Source organism: Miscanthus floridulus, chromosome 10 (genome assembly GCF_019320115.1).
Source record: "Miscanthus floridulus cultivar M001 chromosome 10, ASM1932011v1, whole genome shotgun sequence".
In the NCBI taxonomy this organism is placed as follows: Eukaryota; Viridiplantae; Streptophyta; class Magnoliopsida; order Poales; family Poaceae; genus Miscanthus; species Miscanthus floridulus.
In genome coordinates, this window is record NC_089589.1 from 115884943 (window position 1) to 115901825 (window position 16883).

Genomic DNA, 16883 nt, shown 5'->3' on the forward strand with positions numbered 1-16883 from the left:
TCATCACCTTGATCTCCACTCGAAGGTGCCTCTGATTTCTCTGGCAAGGGCTAATGCTGCTACAATGTAGCTTCTATATAGATATTAATATGGTTATTCATCTTCAGCCACCCAATCCAGTATTTGTGCCTCGCTGCTCCTGTGGCTGGGCACACCATGATCATGGAGGCACTGCCAACTTCCTCCTGGCCTATGAGGCTATCCTCTCTATTATTTTCCCTAAGTAAGAAAGATCAGTGGAAGTTCATGTTTCCAAGCAACCACGCATGGTCCTAGGCTATTCTCTAATTGTAGTTTCATGTGGCCAATTTTTTATTTTGTTATGCATGGGATAGTCCAGTAATCAAATAAGTGCTTTCCTAATTATGAATCAGATAAAGTTTGGTTGATATATCTATAGGATGCTGCAGTCTGTATGTGTACTCGAAGAGTGGGATGAGCTTCACTGAATTTGTTTAAATTGTTGTAATAGAGTTTTGCATACAGTGATGTTCACTTCTCAAATGACAAATAATGATTAAGGATGATGTCAGGAATTTCTTCGCACAAACGGTTACTTCAAAAAGAGCGACCAAGTTTTTTTTCATATATATCTTTCCACTGTATATTGAAATATACATGTATTTTCTTTCATAGTTCTACCTTTTATCACTTCATAAGTCCTCTTCCTTTATAGATTCACAAAATTTCCACAGCAACGCGTGGGGTATCATCTAGTTATTATATACAAGTTACGGGATAACTTTTGAATTATCTATAACAAAAATAATAGTAGAGGTGGGTTATTTAGATGCAAAACTAGATGTTACTTATCTGTTTTTATAATGATAGAGGTAAAAGAATAGATTCTATTCTATTGTTATTATTATTTTTACGGCAAAAATTGTGGGGGAGATCCCCACGGTGTTAGAACTTTTCATTATAATGAAAAAGACATTATTGGCGATGATGATTAGAATATGTTGGTTTCAGTGTTCCACTTGCTCCTCCTCGAAGGTTATTGTATAAATTGCCCTGTGCACGGCCTCGCCTTTGCACAACTCGAAGTCGAAGCATTTGCCTCATTAGCAGCAAAAAAAAAAAAAAAAAAAAAAAAAAAAAACACACACACATCGGAGGTAGGCGGGAGGAGGAACCTGAACCCAGGGAGTAGCAATGGCGGACCTTGTGCTTGGGTTGGCCAAGTCGGCGGTGGAGGGGACGCTGACTGTTGCCAAGTCAGCGATTGAAGAGGAACAGAAGCTGAAGAAAAGTATGCAGCACGACCTGATGCTCATCTCGGACGAGTTCGAGATGATGCACTCTTTCCTCAACGTCGCCAAGGATCGTGACCCTGACGAAATGGTGAGGACCTTGGTAAGACAGGTCCGCAACATGGCCTTAGATGTGGAGGACTGCATCGAGACCGTTGTCCTTGTGGATGTCAAGTCTCGCTGGTGGCGCCGCATGATCCCAGCCTGCTTGCTACCAGATGGGCCGGCTGAAGCCCTGGACGCTGCAGTCGCCGCTGCAGAGTTGCTCATGTCCAGGGTCGAAGCCATGGGCCAGAGGAATGAACGCTACTGGCACATCCGCGACACTGGATCTAAGCCGACTGAGAAGACGGGTCGGGAAGCTGTAGCCGATGCTGCAGCAGCTGTGGGCATCCTTACCGAGGCGAGGGACGTCAGGAAGAAGCATGGGCATGGCAATGGCATCCCAAGGGATCTCGTCGAGTTGATTAACAAGACAGATCCAGCCCTTCCTCTTCAAGTAATCTCAGTGTGGGGAGCAGTAGATGATCATGGGGTGGCATCCGTCATCAAGAAGACCTGTGACGACCCAGAAACCTGCAAAAATTTCAGGTGCCGTGCTTGGGTGAAGCTTATGCATCCCTTTAACCCCCGTGAGTTTATCCGTAGCTTGCTGGCTCAATTCTACACAAACTATTGTCCACAACAAGGGAGCTCCACCTCCGCCTCCGTGGAAGACGATCTCCTCAAACCAGTGGATGTGATGGTAGCTACTGAAGGCATACTCATGGAGCAGTTTATGAAGCAAGTGAGCAATCAGAGATACCTTGTCTTCCTGGAAGATGTGTCTAGCGCAGTTGACTGGGAGGCTGTCAGGGTGTATCTGCCTGACGAGAAGAATGGCAGCTGCATCGTCATTCACACCCAGCAACTCGAAGTCGCAAGCTTGTGCGTCGGACAATCACACCGAGTGTTAGAACTGGAGCAGTTCTCAGCTGACCATTCTGTTTGTATCTTTTTCAATGAGGTATGCTGGGAACATCTATCATCAGTAACATTCAGCTTTTTTCTTTTGTTGTCACTTTCAATCACAACATATATATCATCTACAGTACATATATTTGACAATCATGTGTTTCATCATACTTAGAACAAGCGTAGCAGCCCAAGAGGTCTCGTGGAGTTGATCAATAAGAGAGACCATGCCTTTCCACTTCAAGTGATCTCAATGTCTGGACCTTTATGTGATCTTGGGTTGGAATCCATCATGAAGAAGACCTGTGATGACGACCCAGAAATGTGCAAAACTTTCCGGTGCCGCGCATGGGTGAAGCTGATGCATCCCTTCAATCCCAATGAGTTCATCCGTAGCTTACTTGCACAAATGTACACAAACTATTGTCCACTACATGGAAGCGCAGTAGATTTCCTGAAATTGAATGGTATGACGATGGGCACGGAAGGCGTACTCGTCGACTTCGTGAAGGAAGTGATGAGCAATCAGAGATACCTTGTATTCCTGGAAGATCTGTCTAGCTTGGATGACTGGAAGGCTGTTAGGGATTTTCTACCTGACAAAAACAATGGTAGTTGCATCGTCGTGCACACCCAGGACCTCGAAGTTGCAGGCTTGTGTGTCGGACAATCACACAGAGAAATGAAGCTGCAGTTCTCATCTGACCATTCTGTTTGTGTCTTCTTTAATGAGGTATGCTCTCAGAACATCATCATTAAAATTATGGAACAGTAAACAGTTTTGTTCCTTCATCCCTTTTTTTTGTTTGTCATTGTCAACGCAACAAGATCTACAATCACATATGTTTTCCTTTGAACTTCGTAAATTATGCTAACAGAATTAATCATCAATTATATGATGATGCCATAGAAGTGTACTTCTTGGATGTCAAGAATTCAAGATCAAATATACCAGTTCGATTTTCATGATTGTGCTTTCGTACATAAACTGCAGTGTTTAAGTACATGCTTAGAATAGAGATAGAGTGTCATCTTACTATTACTTAATAGAGGCGTCTCCACGTAAATTCTCATGAGACAGGTTAAGAACAAAAAAAGATAAATCATAAAATATTCACAATAATCATAAAAAATTGCTTTTAAATTCGGTAAACTCTAATAATCATCACCAAGAATATCCATTCAATCTATTTTATTGTACAAAATATTATCTACCCTCTTCTTATTAAAGACAATTTAAAATAAACCTCTAAATTTGCATCTAAATTATCCGCCCTGTCACCATGAAAGATAAACTAGAATAACCCCTAATTTTGTATTAAATTACCCACCCAGCCATAATAAATGATCATTTAAAATAACCTCCTAAATTAGTATCCAAATTATCCAAACTAGTCCATCAACCCGTGCTCTCGCACGGGCTAGAATTCTTGGAGATATAAGTATTAGATACTGATTAATAAACCTTCCATTCCAAATTATAAGAGATTTTGACTTTTTAGATATATTGTTTTTATTATATATCTAAACAGTACATCTAAGTGTATAACAAATGCTATGTATTTAGAAAACTCAAATGTCTTATAATTTAGAATGGAGGGAGTACATCTAACTAAAAAATTACATATATTAAATCGTATGTTTTTTGTTTGTTTATTTTCTAGTTATCATAAACTTATTAATTACTATTTTTCAAGGAACTAATCTATATATTTATCTATCCATATTCATAACTTTTTTCTTTGCATGGCATCTCTATATATTTTAAATATGCAATTACTTTGAAACCTTACCATTAATCATGGTGGCTCATGTTACATCATGTGTCTTCTAAAGTCATGAATCCAAATTTTGATTTTTCAAATTCTATTCTTAACGACTTTTATGGATTTTTTTCTCTGTCCTCAAATTAACTTGAAACTCTTGTGCTTATTGTATCTTTCGTTAACACTCCATTTTGCACTTTTCTAAAATAAGGATTTAAGGTCATAGAATATATTCTTAAATACTTCAATAGAATAAGCCATTATTTGAAACATGTATCATGTCACTTAAGATAAGTCATAGAGTTTGAAGTGAGATTTAGTGCTAACCTGAAGAGAATTTTAATACTTAAACCTTATATAGTGCTTGACTTTTACTCTAAAGTATATTTAAAGGGCCAAAAAAATATAGCCACCGGTGGTCTCCTACACTCCTCAAAATGGTTGAATTTTCCTATCAAAGAATTATATTTGTAGTTATGGTTGTACTATCAATATAGACATATCAAACATTTTAGGTAAAATACATAAATATATTTAAAGTAACAATCTATATAAATTATATGTTATGGTTACTAATATGGTTTTAAGTAATTTGTTAGAATCATTAATATTCAGAAAATTGTTTTTATGTGATGAAACAAGACATGTATTTTATTGCTCATACATGTTGGCACAATGTGTATATTTACTTTAATTAAATCTTACTATATTAATATTGATAAATGTGGGGTAATGTAGAAACATATATATACTCTTATTATTTAAAGAAATTTTTCGTAATAGGAGAGGTTGATAATTTAGATGTAGATTTGAGGGTGTAATTAATTTTTCTAATAATGAGATGAAAATTGAGTTATGTGATCGATAATAATAAGAGGACGTCGGCAATTAAATACAAATTTAGGTCTACTTTAGATCATGTTTCTTAACGACATATGCGGGTAATGTAAATTAGAGTCATAAGTTAGTTTATACTGTTTTACACAACAGAAGAAGTGGATAATTATTTAGAAAATAGAATAGGTCTAGTAGTTATTATTATTATCAATGGTGATTAGGTTATACCTAATGGATGGTAAAATATTTCTAATTTTTATGAAAATTTCTATGATCTATGTTTTGTTTTCCTATCAAGTCTTGAGAGGATTAACATGCAGGCTCTTGTGGGGAACTCTTGTTAGAATTTCTAGTATTTATCATTGTTCTAGTGTGATAGGAGTATTTATTTAGTTGAAAACGTCTTAATGTTTATAAACTCTTGATAAAATCCTTTTTCAACTTCGTAAATCGATAGTTTATCTTTTAAGTTTTAATCAAGTTGTTGCAATTTTAGCACATGTTAATTATAAATTCTAGTATTCTATATCTTATATTTGAAAATTGGTTTTTATTAAAGAGAGTCTAGGTCCTAGTAGTATTGTTTTCCACATAAGTTGAAACTCGGTTTGTATCCGACACTAAACATATTGAATTTGTTATATCATAGGAATATATGTGCAGTATTATTTATATATCATAGAGTGCATTAAATTAAATTAATAATATTGGTATGGCATAATGTTTTAGTAAAAACTTATACAAATTTAAAATAATAATTTATAAAATTTATTATCATAGAGTATTAATATAAAGTGTTATTACTATGTGGTTTGTAAAGTGAACATTTTTTCATGTTTCATAAGTTGTTCAAATAAATATTGATTTGATATATATGATCAAACATAGCATTATAGTTATTTTATTTCACGATTATAGAAGTCTTTAAAAATCTATATATGTACCATACTTTATGGATATTGATTTATTTTTTGTAATAATATAAGTATCGTACTTCATGATACTAGCATACTTCACGAAATATTTATTTTCATGTTTATTTTTTTCACTTGTTGATTTTAGATATTTTTTGTTTATTTTTCATAATGACTATGGTACATACAAATATAAAGTTAATACCTTATATTATCTTTCATGACGACATATATGAATAAGTTAAATGCAAATTTAGAATATTACTTTGCATTATCTTTCATAATAATAAAGGTGGATAATTTATAAATTCATTAGAAGGTATTTTAAATTATCTTTCATAGTACACGTGGGTAATTTAGATAGAAAGTTGGAGGACTATTTTAAATTATCGTTCATAGCCACCAAGCTGGTTAATTTGAACCCAATGCTAGAGGGTTATTTTAGGTTATGTTTTATAATGGCCAAGGCATGGGTAATTTAGATGCCAATTTAGAGGGTTATTTTGAATTATTTTCGTAATGACAGATGTGGGTAATTTATATACAAATATATATAGGGAGTTAGTTTAAATTATCTTTTGTAATGGCAGATGTGGGTAATTTACATGCAAAATTAGGTGGTTACTTTATGTATTTTTCATAATGGCAGTGTTGAGTAATTTTTTTAATAAATTACAATAGATCCAATGTCTATTACAGGTGATGATGGTTAGAGTCTAATAAATCAAAGGTTAGATATTTCTGATTGTTGTGAGAATTTCTAGAATTTATCTTTCTTCTTAGCGTGTCTGGTGAAAATTAACGTGGCGCCATTATACATATGGAAGTATCTATCTCAATATATATGGAAATATCCATCTAAAAGGGAGCGTAAATACCACCCCCTTGTGGTAGATATCCGCACTGGACCACGTATACCATTTTTGGGAACCCATGCATGCTGGTACTGATCAAACAACTGCACGTGCTAATTATAAGAGTACTGCCACCCTACACCGTGACGTCCTTTTTTGTCACATAGCAAGTGGTCCATCCCCAGCAGGCACAAATTTTTTTCTGAACATGCACGCTGCAAACCACGTCATTGTACTTCAGAGTTTTTGGACAAATAGAATTACATGTTTTTGGCCAATTGATTGAAGGAGCAATCCGAAATCCAAACACCACCATGCTTGACCAAATTTTAGTAAATTTTGCAAGTATGACATGTAGGGTCCATATGTCATTGTTTTTCTCTTCAAAGGAAATATGGTCGTGTGGGATTTTGTTTTGTAGATAAAATCATAAGAAATATTATGGTAAAAATATATTACAAATCGGGTAGATGGTTAAAAAAATATTTACATTTGAAGCTTGATTACCTAAAAGTTTCGAACTCCATGCATATGCAGTAGCCTTTTCAGCACTGATCCAAGGTCACGAGATGTAGCACTATAAAACAAGACGCTGGTCCCCACCTGCATGCTATCTGGCTTTGCTTTTTTGAGTTTTGCTACTAGCTAGGTAGTTTAATTTATGGTACGATACTATTAATTTTGCAAAAGTAATTCAATAACCATAAAATATAAGATACTAATGTTTGGTGCATTCGCATCGTCCACTTCCATGTCCTCAATAACAACTCCTAATTTAGACATGTAAAGGTTATTAAGAAAAGGAACAAACAAAAAATTAAACTTATTTATTATTATATATTTGTATCATGAATGTAACATACCAGAAGTATCGCTATTAGGTAGTTTAGGTAACATCTTCTTTCGGGTCTTCAAATCTTGAAAATAACGTAAAATGTCGCCAGTTTTAATGGTTCCAAATACAACTAGCTCGGCATAACATACCATCCTATGATTCAACCACTCATCTCCCATTTTATTCCGAGGCTCGGTCTTAGCTGAGAAAATCCTTTCTACTGTGGCAGTTACAACCGGTAAAATCAGGGGCAACTCAATGGCGCAAACTCGTCATTCGAACTCAAAAAAATAAGTTTAAGTAGTGAAATGAAATATATTTAATGATCTCTACTTTTTCGCCGATCTGAGCAACCGGATTAAAGAGTCAACCTTTGGCTGTCTTTAAAGTGCATGGTCAACCATCATTAGAAAATATTTAATCCACATTAAAACCTATAGTTATTCCTTATGCATTCGTGGTATTACACCCTTTGTCGGTGTTTCGGACCGGGGGTCCTCAACCAACCAGTGAATTTGTTCTGCGTGCTCCCGATTCCGGATGGTGATGCAAAGAGACACAAGGTTTATACTGGTTCAGGCAATCGAGGCCCTACGTCCAGTCTGAGAGATCGATCTTGTATTCCTTGCACCGAGGTGCTCGTAGTAGGGGGTTACAAGCTAAAGGAGAGAGGGAGCTGGTCCCAGGTCTCGGCAGGGTGTCGCGCGGGCCGCTTGAGACGTTGCTCTCAGGCGGCAGGAATGTGTGTGTATGTGTCTGGGTGTTACCCGGTGTTCCCCCCCCTAAAAGAGCCCAAGTCCTCTCCTTTTATAGCCTAAGGGAGGACTAGGACGGTACATGAGCTAACTATACGACGCCGTGTGAACAGAGGCGGCGTGTCCGGGCCCTGTAGCCTGTTCCTGTGGCGGTGTGGTCGTCGGAGTGGCCCGTCCTTGGAGCACTGGGGCGGCGTGGCCGTCCCATCAGATCCTGTGCGTCGTGGGAGCCCCGGGACTGCTTCGGAGTGGGTGCGGCGGTGGACGTGCAGGCTACTGTGGATGGACTGCGCGCGAGGCCGAGACTTGGTCGGTGTCGAGGCTGCACCGTGGTGGAGGGGTCTCGGCAGGCGTGAACCCCAAGATAGCCGAGACCTTGGTGTACAGTGCCGAGGCTTCGAGTGGGCGGCTGATCATGGGTACAGTGTTAGGACACAGTGGCCGGTAATCCCCGCCGTACCCTGTCCCAGCCGGTACGGCGCTGATCGTGGATACAGCGTTAGGACACAGTGGCCGGTAATCCCCGCCGTACCCTGTCCCAGCCGGTATGGCGCTGATGCGACCTCGGGTCGCGTCGGCCATTCTGTGGCGTTGAGCCGTTTGTCCGGCTGAGATTGCAGGAGTGGTTGAGGCATTAATGGGACACGACACGTTGTCCGGGGGGTCGGTCGAGGCGGGGGATGACGGGCTGCGGGCGACCTGGCCTCGAGCGACACGGAGACTGAGGCCTCGCGCGAGACGGAGATCGGGCTCCTTGCCGAGGCCTCGCGTGAGATGCCTCGCGCGATACGGAGAATGTATCCCTTGCCGAGGCCTTCCCTGGAGAGCCTCGGGCGAGACGGAGACGGCGCTCCTTGCCGAGGCCTTCCCTAGGGAGCCTCGCGCGAGGCGGAGTTTGCGTCAGGATGCCGAGACCTCCTGCTCGAGGCTCGAGGCGAGGAGGAGGACCCAGTGGGCTCGGTCGTGGCAGGTGAGGGGCCCACGGCTTACCTTCTAGCTTCATTTTTCAGAGGGGATTTTAGCGACCCATTTGATGTTTGCTTGGGGTACCCCGTTCTAAGGTACCCGACAGTAGCCCCCGAGCCTCAGGGGGAGTGCGTGCACTCTCCCTGAGGGTCTTGTCGAGGCTGGGTTTATGCCTGCTCCGTAGGAATTGGTTTGTTTTTTGAGGTTCCGGTGGGTGCGCGCGAGCGCACCCGCCGGGTGTAGCCCCCGAGCCCCTGGAGGAGTGAAGTTACTCCTCCAGGGGGTTTTTTCCATTTTCGCGTTTGAGCGGTTAGTTCTTATTGCATTTGCCGAGCCCATAAGCGCAAGTTCGGGTTGTGGGGGTCTCGGTGAGGCTGCAAAAAAAGCCTTCTAGCCTCCGCACGAAGCGAGAGGTTCGTCAGGGGTCCCCCTGACTTTGGGTATGTCCCTCACGCTTCCTTTCGCTCGGATGGAGGGGTGGAATGTGCCCGGCTACCCTCGATGGGCGCGAGCGTGGACACTTTCGGTGAGCTGTTATCGGGTAGTTTGAGTGGAGGCCCGAGCCCCGTTCGCTAGGGGACGGCTAGCGGTCCAGAGACGCACTCCAAAAGTACCGGAGGATTTCTCTAGTGGGTGCCGAGGCCGTTTGCTGGGCCTCGGTGGCTCGGTGCCTCCTTACGGTGGGATCCCATTTGGATACTTTCCTGTCGGTCTCGGACACAACTTAGGACGCCCCGAACGGCTGTTCGTTTGGGCCTGGGCCATTCGTAGGCTCGCCCCGAAGTCGTCCCTGACTCTGTTGCCCTGGGGCGGCTGTCGAAACCTCTTGGAGGCCCAGCCTTCGAACCCCTGGACCGTAACGGGCTAGGTGCCCTTTATCGTGTTTGTAATGAAACTTCTAGCATGGCTTTGACCCGTTTGTCCTGGTCTTTGGGTGCAAGAGGAGCCCCCGAGCCTCTGCCTGGAGCAAGAGGACGGTCGGGGGTCCCCTGACTTTTTCATTCACCCCTCACATATCCTTTTCGTTCGGACGGAGGGTTGGTTTGCCGAGCCCATTCTGGTCTCGGCAAGGTTGCAGGAAGAGCCCCTAGCCTCTGCGAAGAGCGGGAGGGCCGTCGGGAGTTCCCCTGACTTTTTATACGCCCCTCGTGCGTGAGGGTTTGTTTGCCGAGCCCCCTTTTGGGCATGGGCCCGAGTTGTGGGGTCTCGGCGTGTTTGCAGGAAGAGCCCCCTAGCCTCTGCACAGGGTGAGAGGGCCGTCAGGGACTCCCCTATCTTTTTGTATGACCCTCACGCTTCCTTTTCGCTCGGAAGGAGGGTTTGTTTTGCCGAGCCCCTTTGAGTGCGAGCTGGGGTCGCTGGGTCTCGGCAAGGTTGCAGGAAGAGCCCTCTAGCCTCTGCATAAAGCGAGAAGGCCGTCGGGGGTTCCCCTGACTTTTTGTGCGACCCTCGCGCTTCCTTTTCGCTCGAAAGGAGGGGTGGAATGTGCCTCGCTACCCTCGATGGGCACGAGCGGTGGCACTTCCGGTGAGCTGTTATCGGGTAGTCCGAGTGGAGGCCCGTACCCCGTTTGCTAGGGGACGGATAGTGGTCCAGAGACACACTCCAAGAGTACCAGAGGATGTCTCTAGTGGGTGCCGAGGCCGTTCGCTAGGCCTCGGTGGCTCGGTGCCTCCCTACGGTGGGATCCCATTTAGAGACTTTCCTCCGGTCTCGGACACAACTTTGGGCGTCCCAAGCATTTCGCTTGCTTGGGCCTCGGCCCCATATGGGCTCGCCCGCGGTCGTCCCTGACTCTGTTATCCTAGGGCGGCTGTCGAAACCCTTTGGGGCCCAGCCTTCGAACCCCTGGATCGTAATAGGCTCAGAGCCTGGTTCCTTCATACGAAAGGAATAGGCCGCAGGGAATATCTTCCCTATTGGCTCGGTACGGGCGGTGCGCCTTTTGAGACAGTTTCATTGGGAGTCGAAACGATACCTACTGCCGTAGTGGCCGAGCGTGGCGTGGTGGATGGGATGTAACCGTCCTCGCATTTAATGCGGGAGATGTGGGCGCGTGGGTCGGCGAAATCGGCTCGTGGTTAACCGCGCCGGATTGGGGGGAACTTCCCCGACTTCATCGCCCGCTCGTTTTGCCTCCTTCCTGCATAAATACCCGGGGAGTTTTGCCCCTCCTCGTCTTACCTCGCATGCATTAGCGCCGCCCCCGTCGAGCCGTCGCTAGAGCAGCGAGTGCCGAGAAGGGGAGGAGGAAGGGCGAGCCTAGGGAGAAAGCGAGAAAAAAGCGAGAGCGTAGGAGGGAGAGAAAAGACTCACCGCCGCACCTGATTCCTCCATCGCACCCATGGCTGGTGACATCGTTGTTGTCGAGGCGGACCCTTGGGATCTGTCGGACATCACCGAGGAGATGCTCCAGTCGCTTGTCGATGGTGGGCTCCTTCGTCCGGTGACCGACTCCACTAGGCCGGAGTGGATTGCTCCGTACGGCGAGCTGGAGCCGAGGCCTTGCGACGGCTACGTCGTAAGCTTCGTCTCCTTCCATGAGCGCGGCCTCGGCATTCCAGCGGACCGGTTCATGTGGGCGCTTACGCACTACTACGGCGTGGAGCTCCACAATTTTAATCCCAACTCCATCGCTCAGGCGGCTATCTTTGTTGCCATCTGCGAGGGGTATTTAGGGATCGCTCCCCATTGGGAGTTGTGGCTTCATCTATTCCGGGCGGGGCATACTACCAAGCCGACGGGTACGTCGAGTAAGAGGAAGGCGGCGAGGGCCAGCGGCTGCACTCTTCAAGTGCGTCAGGACCGCCTGCCCCTCTACATCCCGGCCCAACTCGCGTCCTCCAACCGCCGGTGGTACACGAGTTGGTTTTACCTTCGTAATGACGACGGAGGGCTTCCCCCTACACCGGGCGGATTGTGGGGAGTTGCCCTGAGAAGTGGAAGTGGGACGTCCCGAAGGTCGACCAGCCCAAGCTGGAACCGCTCCTGGAGGGGCTGGCGAGGCTGCGGGGCCATGGCCTCACCGCGGCTGTGGTTGTGGCCGTGTTCCACCGCCGGAGGGTGCTGCCGCTGATGGCTCGGCGGCGGCGGCTGTTCGAGATGAAGCCGGGTGAGCCCATTGAGGGCACCCGGATGTCCTCCTCCTCCCTTTCCGAGGAGGAGATTCTTCGTCGGGTGGGGGAGACGGTAGAGGCGAAACTGAGGGGTGGCAACTTGACCCCTATCGCAATGCGGCCATCGCGGGGGTTCCTTTCGCTGGTAAGTCGTGCGCCGCTTGTGGCCTCTGAACCTCCTCAGTCTCCCCTTACCCCTTGTTCCCTCATGTGCGTTTGTCGTTCCTTCAGGGGATGAGGGACGTGCGTTCCTCTCCACTGCCCGTTCCCGAGGACGCGGGGCAGCGGGCGGTCAACCGTGCTCACGCCGATGCGTAGAAGAGGCGAAAGGACGCCAAGGTGGTGAAGCGCACGAAGCACATCCTCGCGCGCGAGGAGCTGGATAAGCGCCGCCGTCAACAACGGAAGGATGGTCTTCCGCTGGAGGAATCCCTGTCGACATCGTTGTCGACGGAGGCCTTGGACGGGGACGACAAGGTTGAGGGAGGGCGAGGTCCCCTGGACCACCTTCCTAATGTCGTGGAGGTGGCGCCCGGGGTGTCAGCAAGTAGCCCGGCACCCCCAGGAAGGGGAGGAGAGGCGGACCCGGGGCCGGCGGTTGCCCGCTCCGGGGTCGAGGCCGATACGCCCGAAGCGTGGGTGTTAGGCGAACGCGCCGTCAGCCCGACAGGCTCGGCGGCCGTGGTGTAGCGGGTGGCGGCGGAGACGACGCCACCGCCCCTGCAGAGGACCGAAGGGGCGCTGGGGTCCGCTGACGACCGACCGACGTTGATGGATACGGAGGCGACGCCTCTGCCGCCGCCTCCGCCGCTGCGGTTGAGGTTTGCCGTGGCGAAGCGGGGGCCGCCCCGATCAAGGCAAGTGTATTCTTGGCAGGGTCATGGTGTTTTTCAGTCGCTTTTTTTTAGTTTTGCGTTGACCTTGTAGGTTAATTTTCCTTAGTCGGAAGCGGCCTGCGGATGACCTCCCCTTGGCGCCTCTTAAGGTGCTTAAGGTGAGCCCTGGCTCCTCCGCACACTGGGTGGCGGAGGCACAAGCCGCTATCCAACGCGGCGCGGCGTCGGCGAGGGTCGACCCAAGGGGGCCGGCCGCCCAAGGAGGGGCTGCCGAGGCGGCCCCTACACAGACGAGGGAGGGAGCGCTTCTGCCTCGTGGGGGCGAGGCTCATGAGTCGGATGGGGCCGGCGTGCCCTTTGTTGCCGAGGCCCCTAGGGTTTCTGAGGCTGAGGCGACGAAGGCTACGGCGCCTACGACCGCCGAGACCGCGGTGGCTGCGGTCGGTGTCTCCGTGTCTGCCGAGGCCATGATGGCGGAGGCCAGAGCCCCCGAGACCGCCGAGGCCATAATTGCAGAGGCCAGAGCCCCCGAGGTCACCAAGACCGTTGTGATGGCGGCGAGGCCGTCCGTGCAGGAGGCGGAGATGCAGGCGGCGGAGGCCTCGGTGGTGCCCTTGGTTCAGGGCCCACCGTTGTTGCGAGAGAGCGCCCAGGAGGTGGTGGTCTATCCGATCTCCTCCGACGATACTTCCCGGGCGTGGGAGGTGGTCGACGCCGAGGAGACCGATGCCGTGGAGCAGCCAGCACCGGCCTTGGACGAGGGAAGCTCGGCCCTCGTGCGGGTCTGGCCCGAGCCTCGCGGGTGGGATCACCCATGGGTACTGTGGCGGAGCCGGGACGACCCGGAGGGGGAGCCTCTGTTCGCCCTTGAGGACGCGGCCAAGGGCGGGTGCTGGAACACCTTCGAGCAGTACCGCCAGCTGGCGGAGCAGTCGCTACGGACGGCGCTGTCCGTGGTGGCTGACGAACTGCCCGGAGTCGCCTAGGTTCGTGTTTTCCTTTCTCGCGCGACGTTTACTTTCCTGATTTTGTTGCGACCAATGACCCTCGCTCTGCTTCCCCAGGAGCTCGAGACCCGGTCGCTTGGGAAGTCGGTCTTTCTCCGGCGGGAGAGGGGCGTCTGGGACCAGCTTCACCGGCAGAAGGGCCTTCTTGCCGACGCTAACGAGCTTCTATCGGCGCGAAGCGCGGAGGTGGCGGACCTCCGCCTTCGCTGTGCCGACGCGAAGGTCGAGGCAGCCACGGTCCAGGCGCAGCTCGCCCCTTTGGTGGCGCGGGTCAAGGAGCTGGAGGAGGAGCTTACCCGCGTGGTCAGCGATCGGGATGCCTTCAGGTCCCGAGCCGAAGAAGCGACGGCCTCGGGCAAGGCCCTTGCCGGGCAGCTGGGGGCAGAGGAGAGTGCGCACCGGTTGACCAAAGGCGCTCTAAACGAGGCCCTTGCTGCGGTTGAGGCCTCACAAATCGAGGCTATGGTTTTGAAGGGGACGGTCGAGGGTGAGTTCTAGTCCCCTTGTTTTGTTTCCTTTTCCATATGTTTGCTCCCTGACTTCCTTGTATGACGCAGAGCTAGGAAGTGAAGCTTCTAGGGCGGCCGAGGCCTCTAGATTCGAGGCCCAATGGTTGAAGGAGAAGGCTGAGGTCTATCAAGCCGAGACCCGTCGCTGGGAGCAGAAGGCCAAGGGTGAGTTCCGTGGGCTTCCGTCCCCAACTTAGGTTGTCCTTTCTCTCGCTCGACTTCATTCCGTTTTCCGCGGTGCAGAGTCGGAGGCGGAGATCATTCGGGCCGCCGAGGCCTCCAGCGCGGTGCAGACGGTGCTCGAGACCGACATCGGGGAGCACGAGGCGCTGAAGCGTGCTGCCCTTTCCGCCTACGAGGCCTTGGAGATCGAGGGGGTTCAATCAGGCAGCTCCCTTGAGAGCCGCTTGATTGCGCTGAGTAGCCAGATGCGCGAGCAGCTCCGAGGGGCACTGCACAAGGGTGTCAAGCGGGCGCTGGCCGTCATCTCTTCTCACTACCTTGGCGTCGACCTCCCGGCCATCAGTGACGGCTATGTTCTGCATGATGATGACGAGGAGGCCGACACGGCGGTGGCGAAGCTGATGGAAGCGGCGGAAGGCCCTAGCACGGCGCTGGCGACGCTCTTCGAAGAGGAGGTGGTTCCTCCCCTACCATCTGCCGGTGCTGAAGGCCCTGATCCTTGATCTGGGCCCCGGGGGCTATGTAAAAATAGAATAGGGGTTATTTTTTTGTATCGTACCGCTTGTGGCCGTCGAGGCCTTTGCTTTTGAAGTACTTGTGTTTCCTAGTTGTTTTTCTTATGTTTCCGAGCCTCTGTCCTCTGTCGCTCCTGATCGGATTTCGTTTGCAAAACACCCCCCTGGGGCCTAAGCCGTCCCTTGAGCAAGAGGTAGTGAGGGAGTGCCATAGCCCGGAGGCGTAGGCCATCTCGCGACTCTACCGGCCTCTTGCTTAGGAAACAGACTTTGGTCCGAGGGGTTTTTACAACTAATTCGTCAGAACCTGCTAGGGACTTGGCGTAGGATTTTTTGCGAAAAACAACTAAAGAATGGTGCATGGGACCTAGGGGACGCCTAGGGAGGGGTCCCCTATCTAGCCCCCGAGGGAGGCTCAGTTCTGCCGAGGCAGAACCGGGTTTCCCTTGCCGTGTTACTGTATTGCCGAGGCCTGGGCTCGGGGGGGGGGGGGGGTTTCTCGAATAGTTAGACGAACTAAAGAACGCTTTTTAATTGTAGTTCGAGAAACGGTATATACAATGCTTGGAAATTTAGGGATAAAAGCGACGTAGCTGTTCTATGTTCCAAGCGTTGGTGAAGACTTCGCCCTTCTCGTTGGCCAGTTTGTAGGTCCCGGGCTTCAGTACTCGGGCAATGATGTACGGTCCTTCCCATGGCGGGGTCAGCTTGTGGCGACTCTTGTTGCTCTGCGCTAGCCTCAACACCAGGTCGCCTACCTTCAAGTCTCGGCCTCAGACGCGTCGGGCCTGATAGCGCCGCAGGCTCTGCTGGTATTTGGCCGAGTGTAGTAGCGCGACATCTCGGGCTTCCTCCAGTTGATCAAGGGCATCCTCTCGGGTGGTGCGGTTACTTTGTTCGTTATAGGCTTGCAGCCTCGGGGAACCATACTCCAAGTCGGTGGGGAGGATGGCCTCGGCCCCATAGACTAGGAAGAAAGGCGTGAATCCCATGGCTCGGCTTGGGGTGTTCCTCAGGCTCCAGATGACCGACGGGAGCTCGGCGAGCCATTTTTTGCCAAACTTTTTCAATCGGTTGTGAATCCTTGGCTTGAGGCCTTGTAGGATCAGGCCGTTGGCGCGCTCTACTTGGCCGTTGGTCCTTGGGTGTCCTACGGCCGACCAGGCCACACGGATGTGGTGGTCGTGGCAAAACGTCAGGAACCTTTTGCCAGTGAACTGCGTCCCGTTGTTGGTGATGATGGTGTTGGGGACCCCAAACCTATGGATGATGTCAGTGAAGAACAGCACCGCCTGCTCGGATTTGATTTGATTGATCGGACGAGCCTCGATCCATTTGGAGAACTTGTCGATTGATACCAATAGATGGGTGAAGCCCCCGGGGGCCTTTTGCAGAGGCCCGACCATGTCGAGACCCCACACGGCGAATGGCCATGTGATGGGGATGGTTTGCAGGGCCAGGGCCAGGAGGTGTGTTTGCCGGGCATAGTACTGGCATCCTTCGCAGGAGCGTACCAGCTTGGTAGCGACAGCGACTGCCATCGGCCAGTAGAATCCCTGGCGAAAAGCGTTCCCTACGAGCGT

At 49.1% G+C, this 16883-nt stretch overlaps 1 protein-coding gene across 1 annotated transcript; it reads left to right on the forward strand.

Moving 5' to 3' along the window:
- The first annotated feature begins 1055 nt into the window (after positions 1-1055).
- Positions 1056-15318, forward strand: LOC136487012 (uncharacterized). Its single transcript, XM_066484110.1, has 5 exons — positions 1056-2259; positions 2383-2940; positions 14151-14580; positions 14651-14767; positions 14846-15318. The coding sequence occupies exons 1-5, from the start codon at positions 1156-1158 to the stop codon at positions 15286-15288; spliced, it is 2652 nt and encodes an 883-aa protein (XP_066340207.1). The 5' UTR covers positions 1056-1155; the 3' UTR covers positions 15289-15318.
- The last annotated feature ends 1565 nt before the right edge of the window (positions 15319-16883 follow it).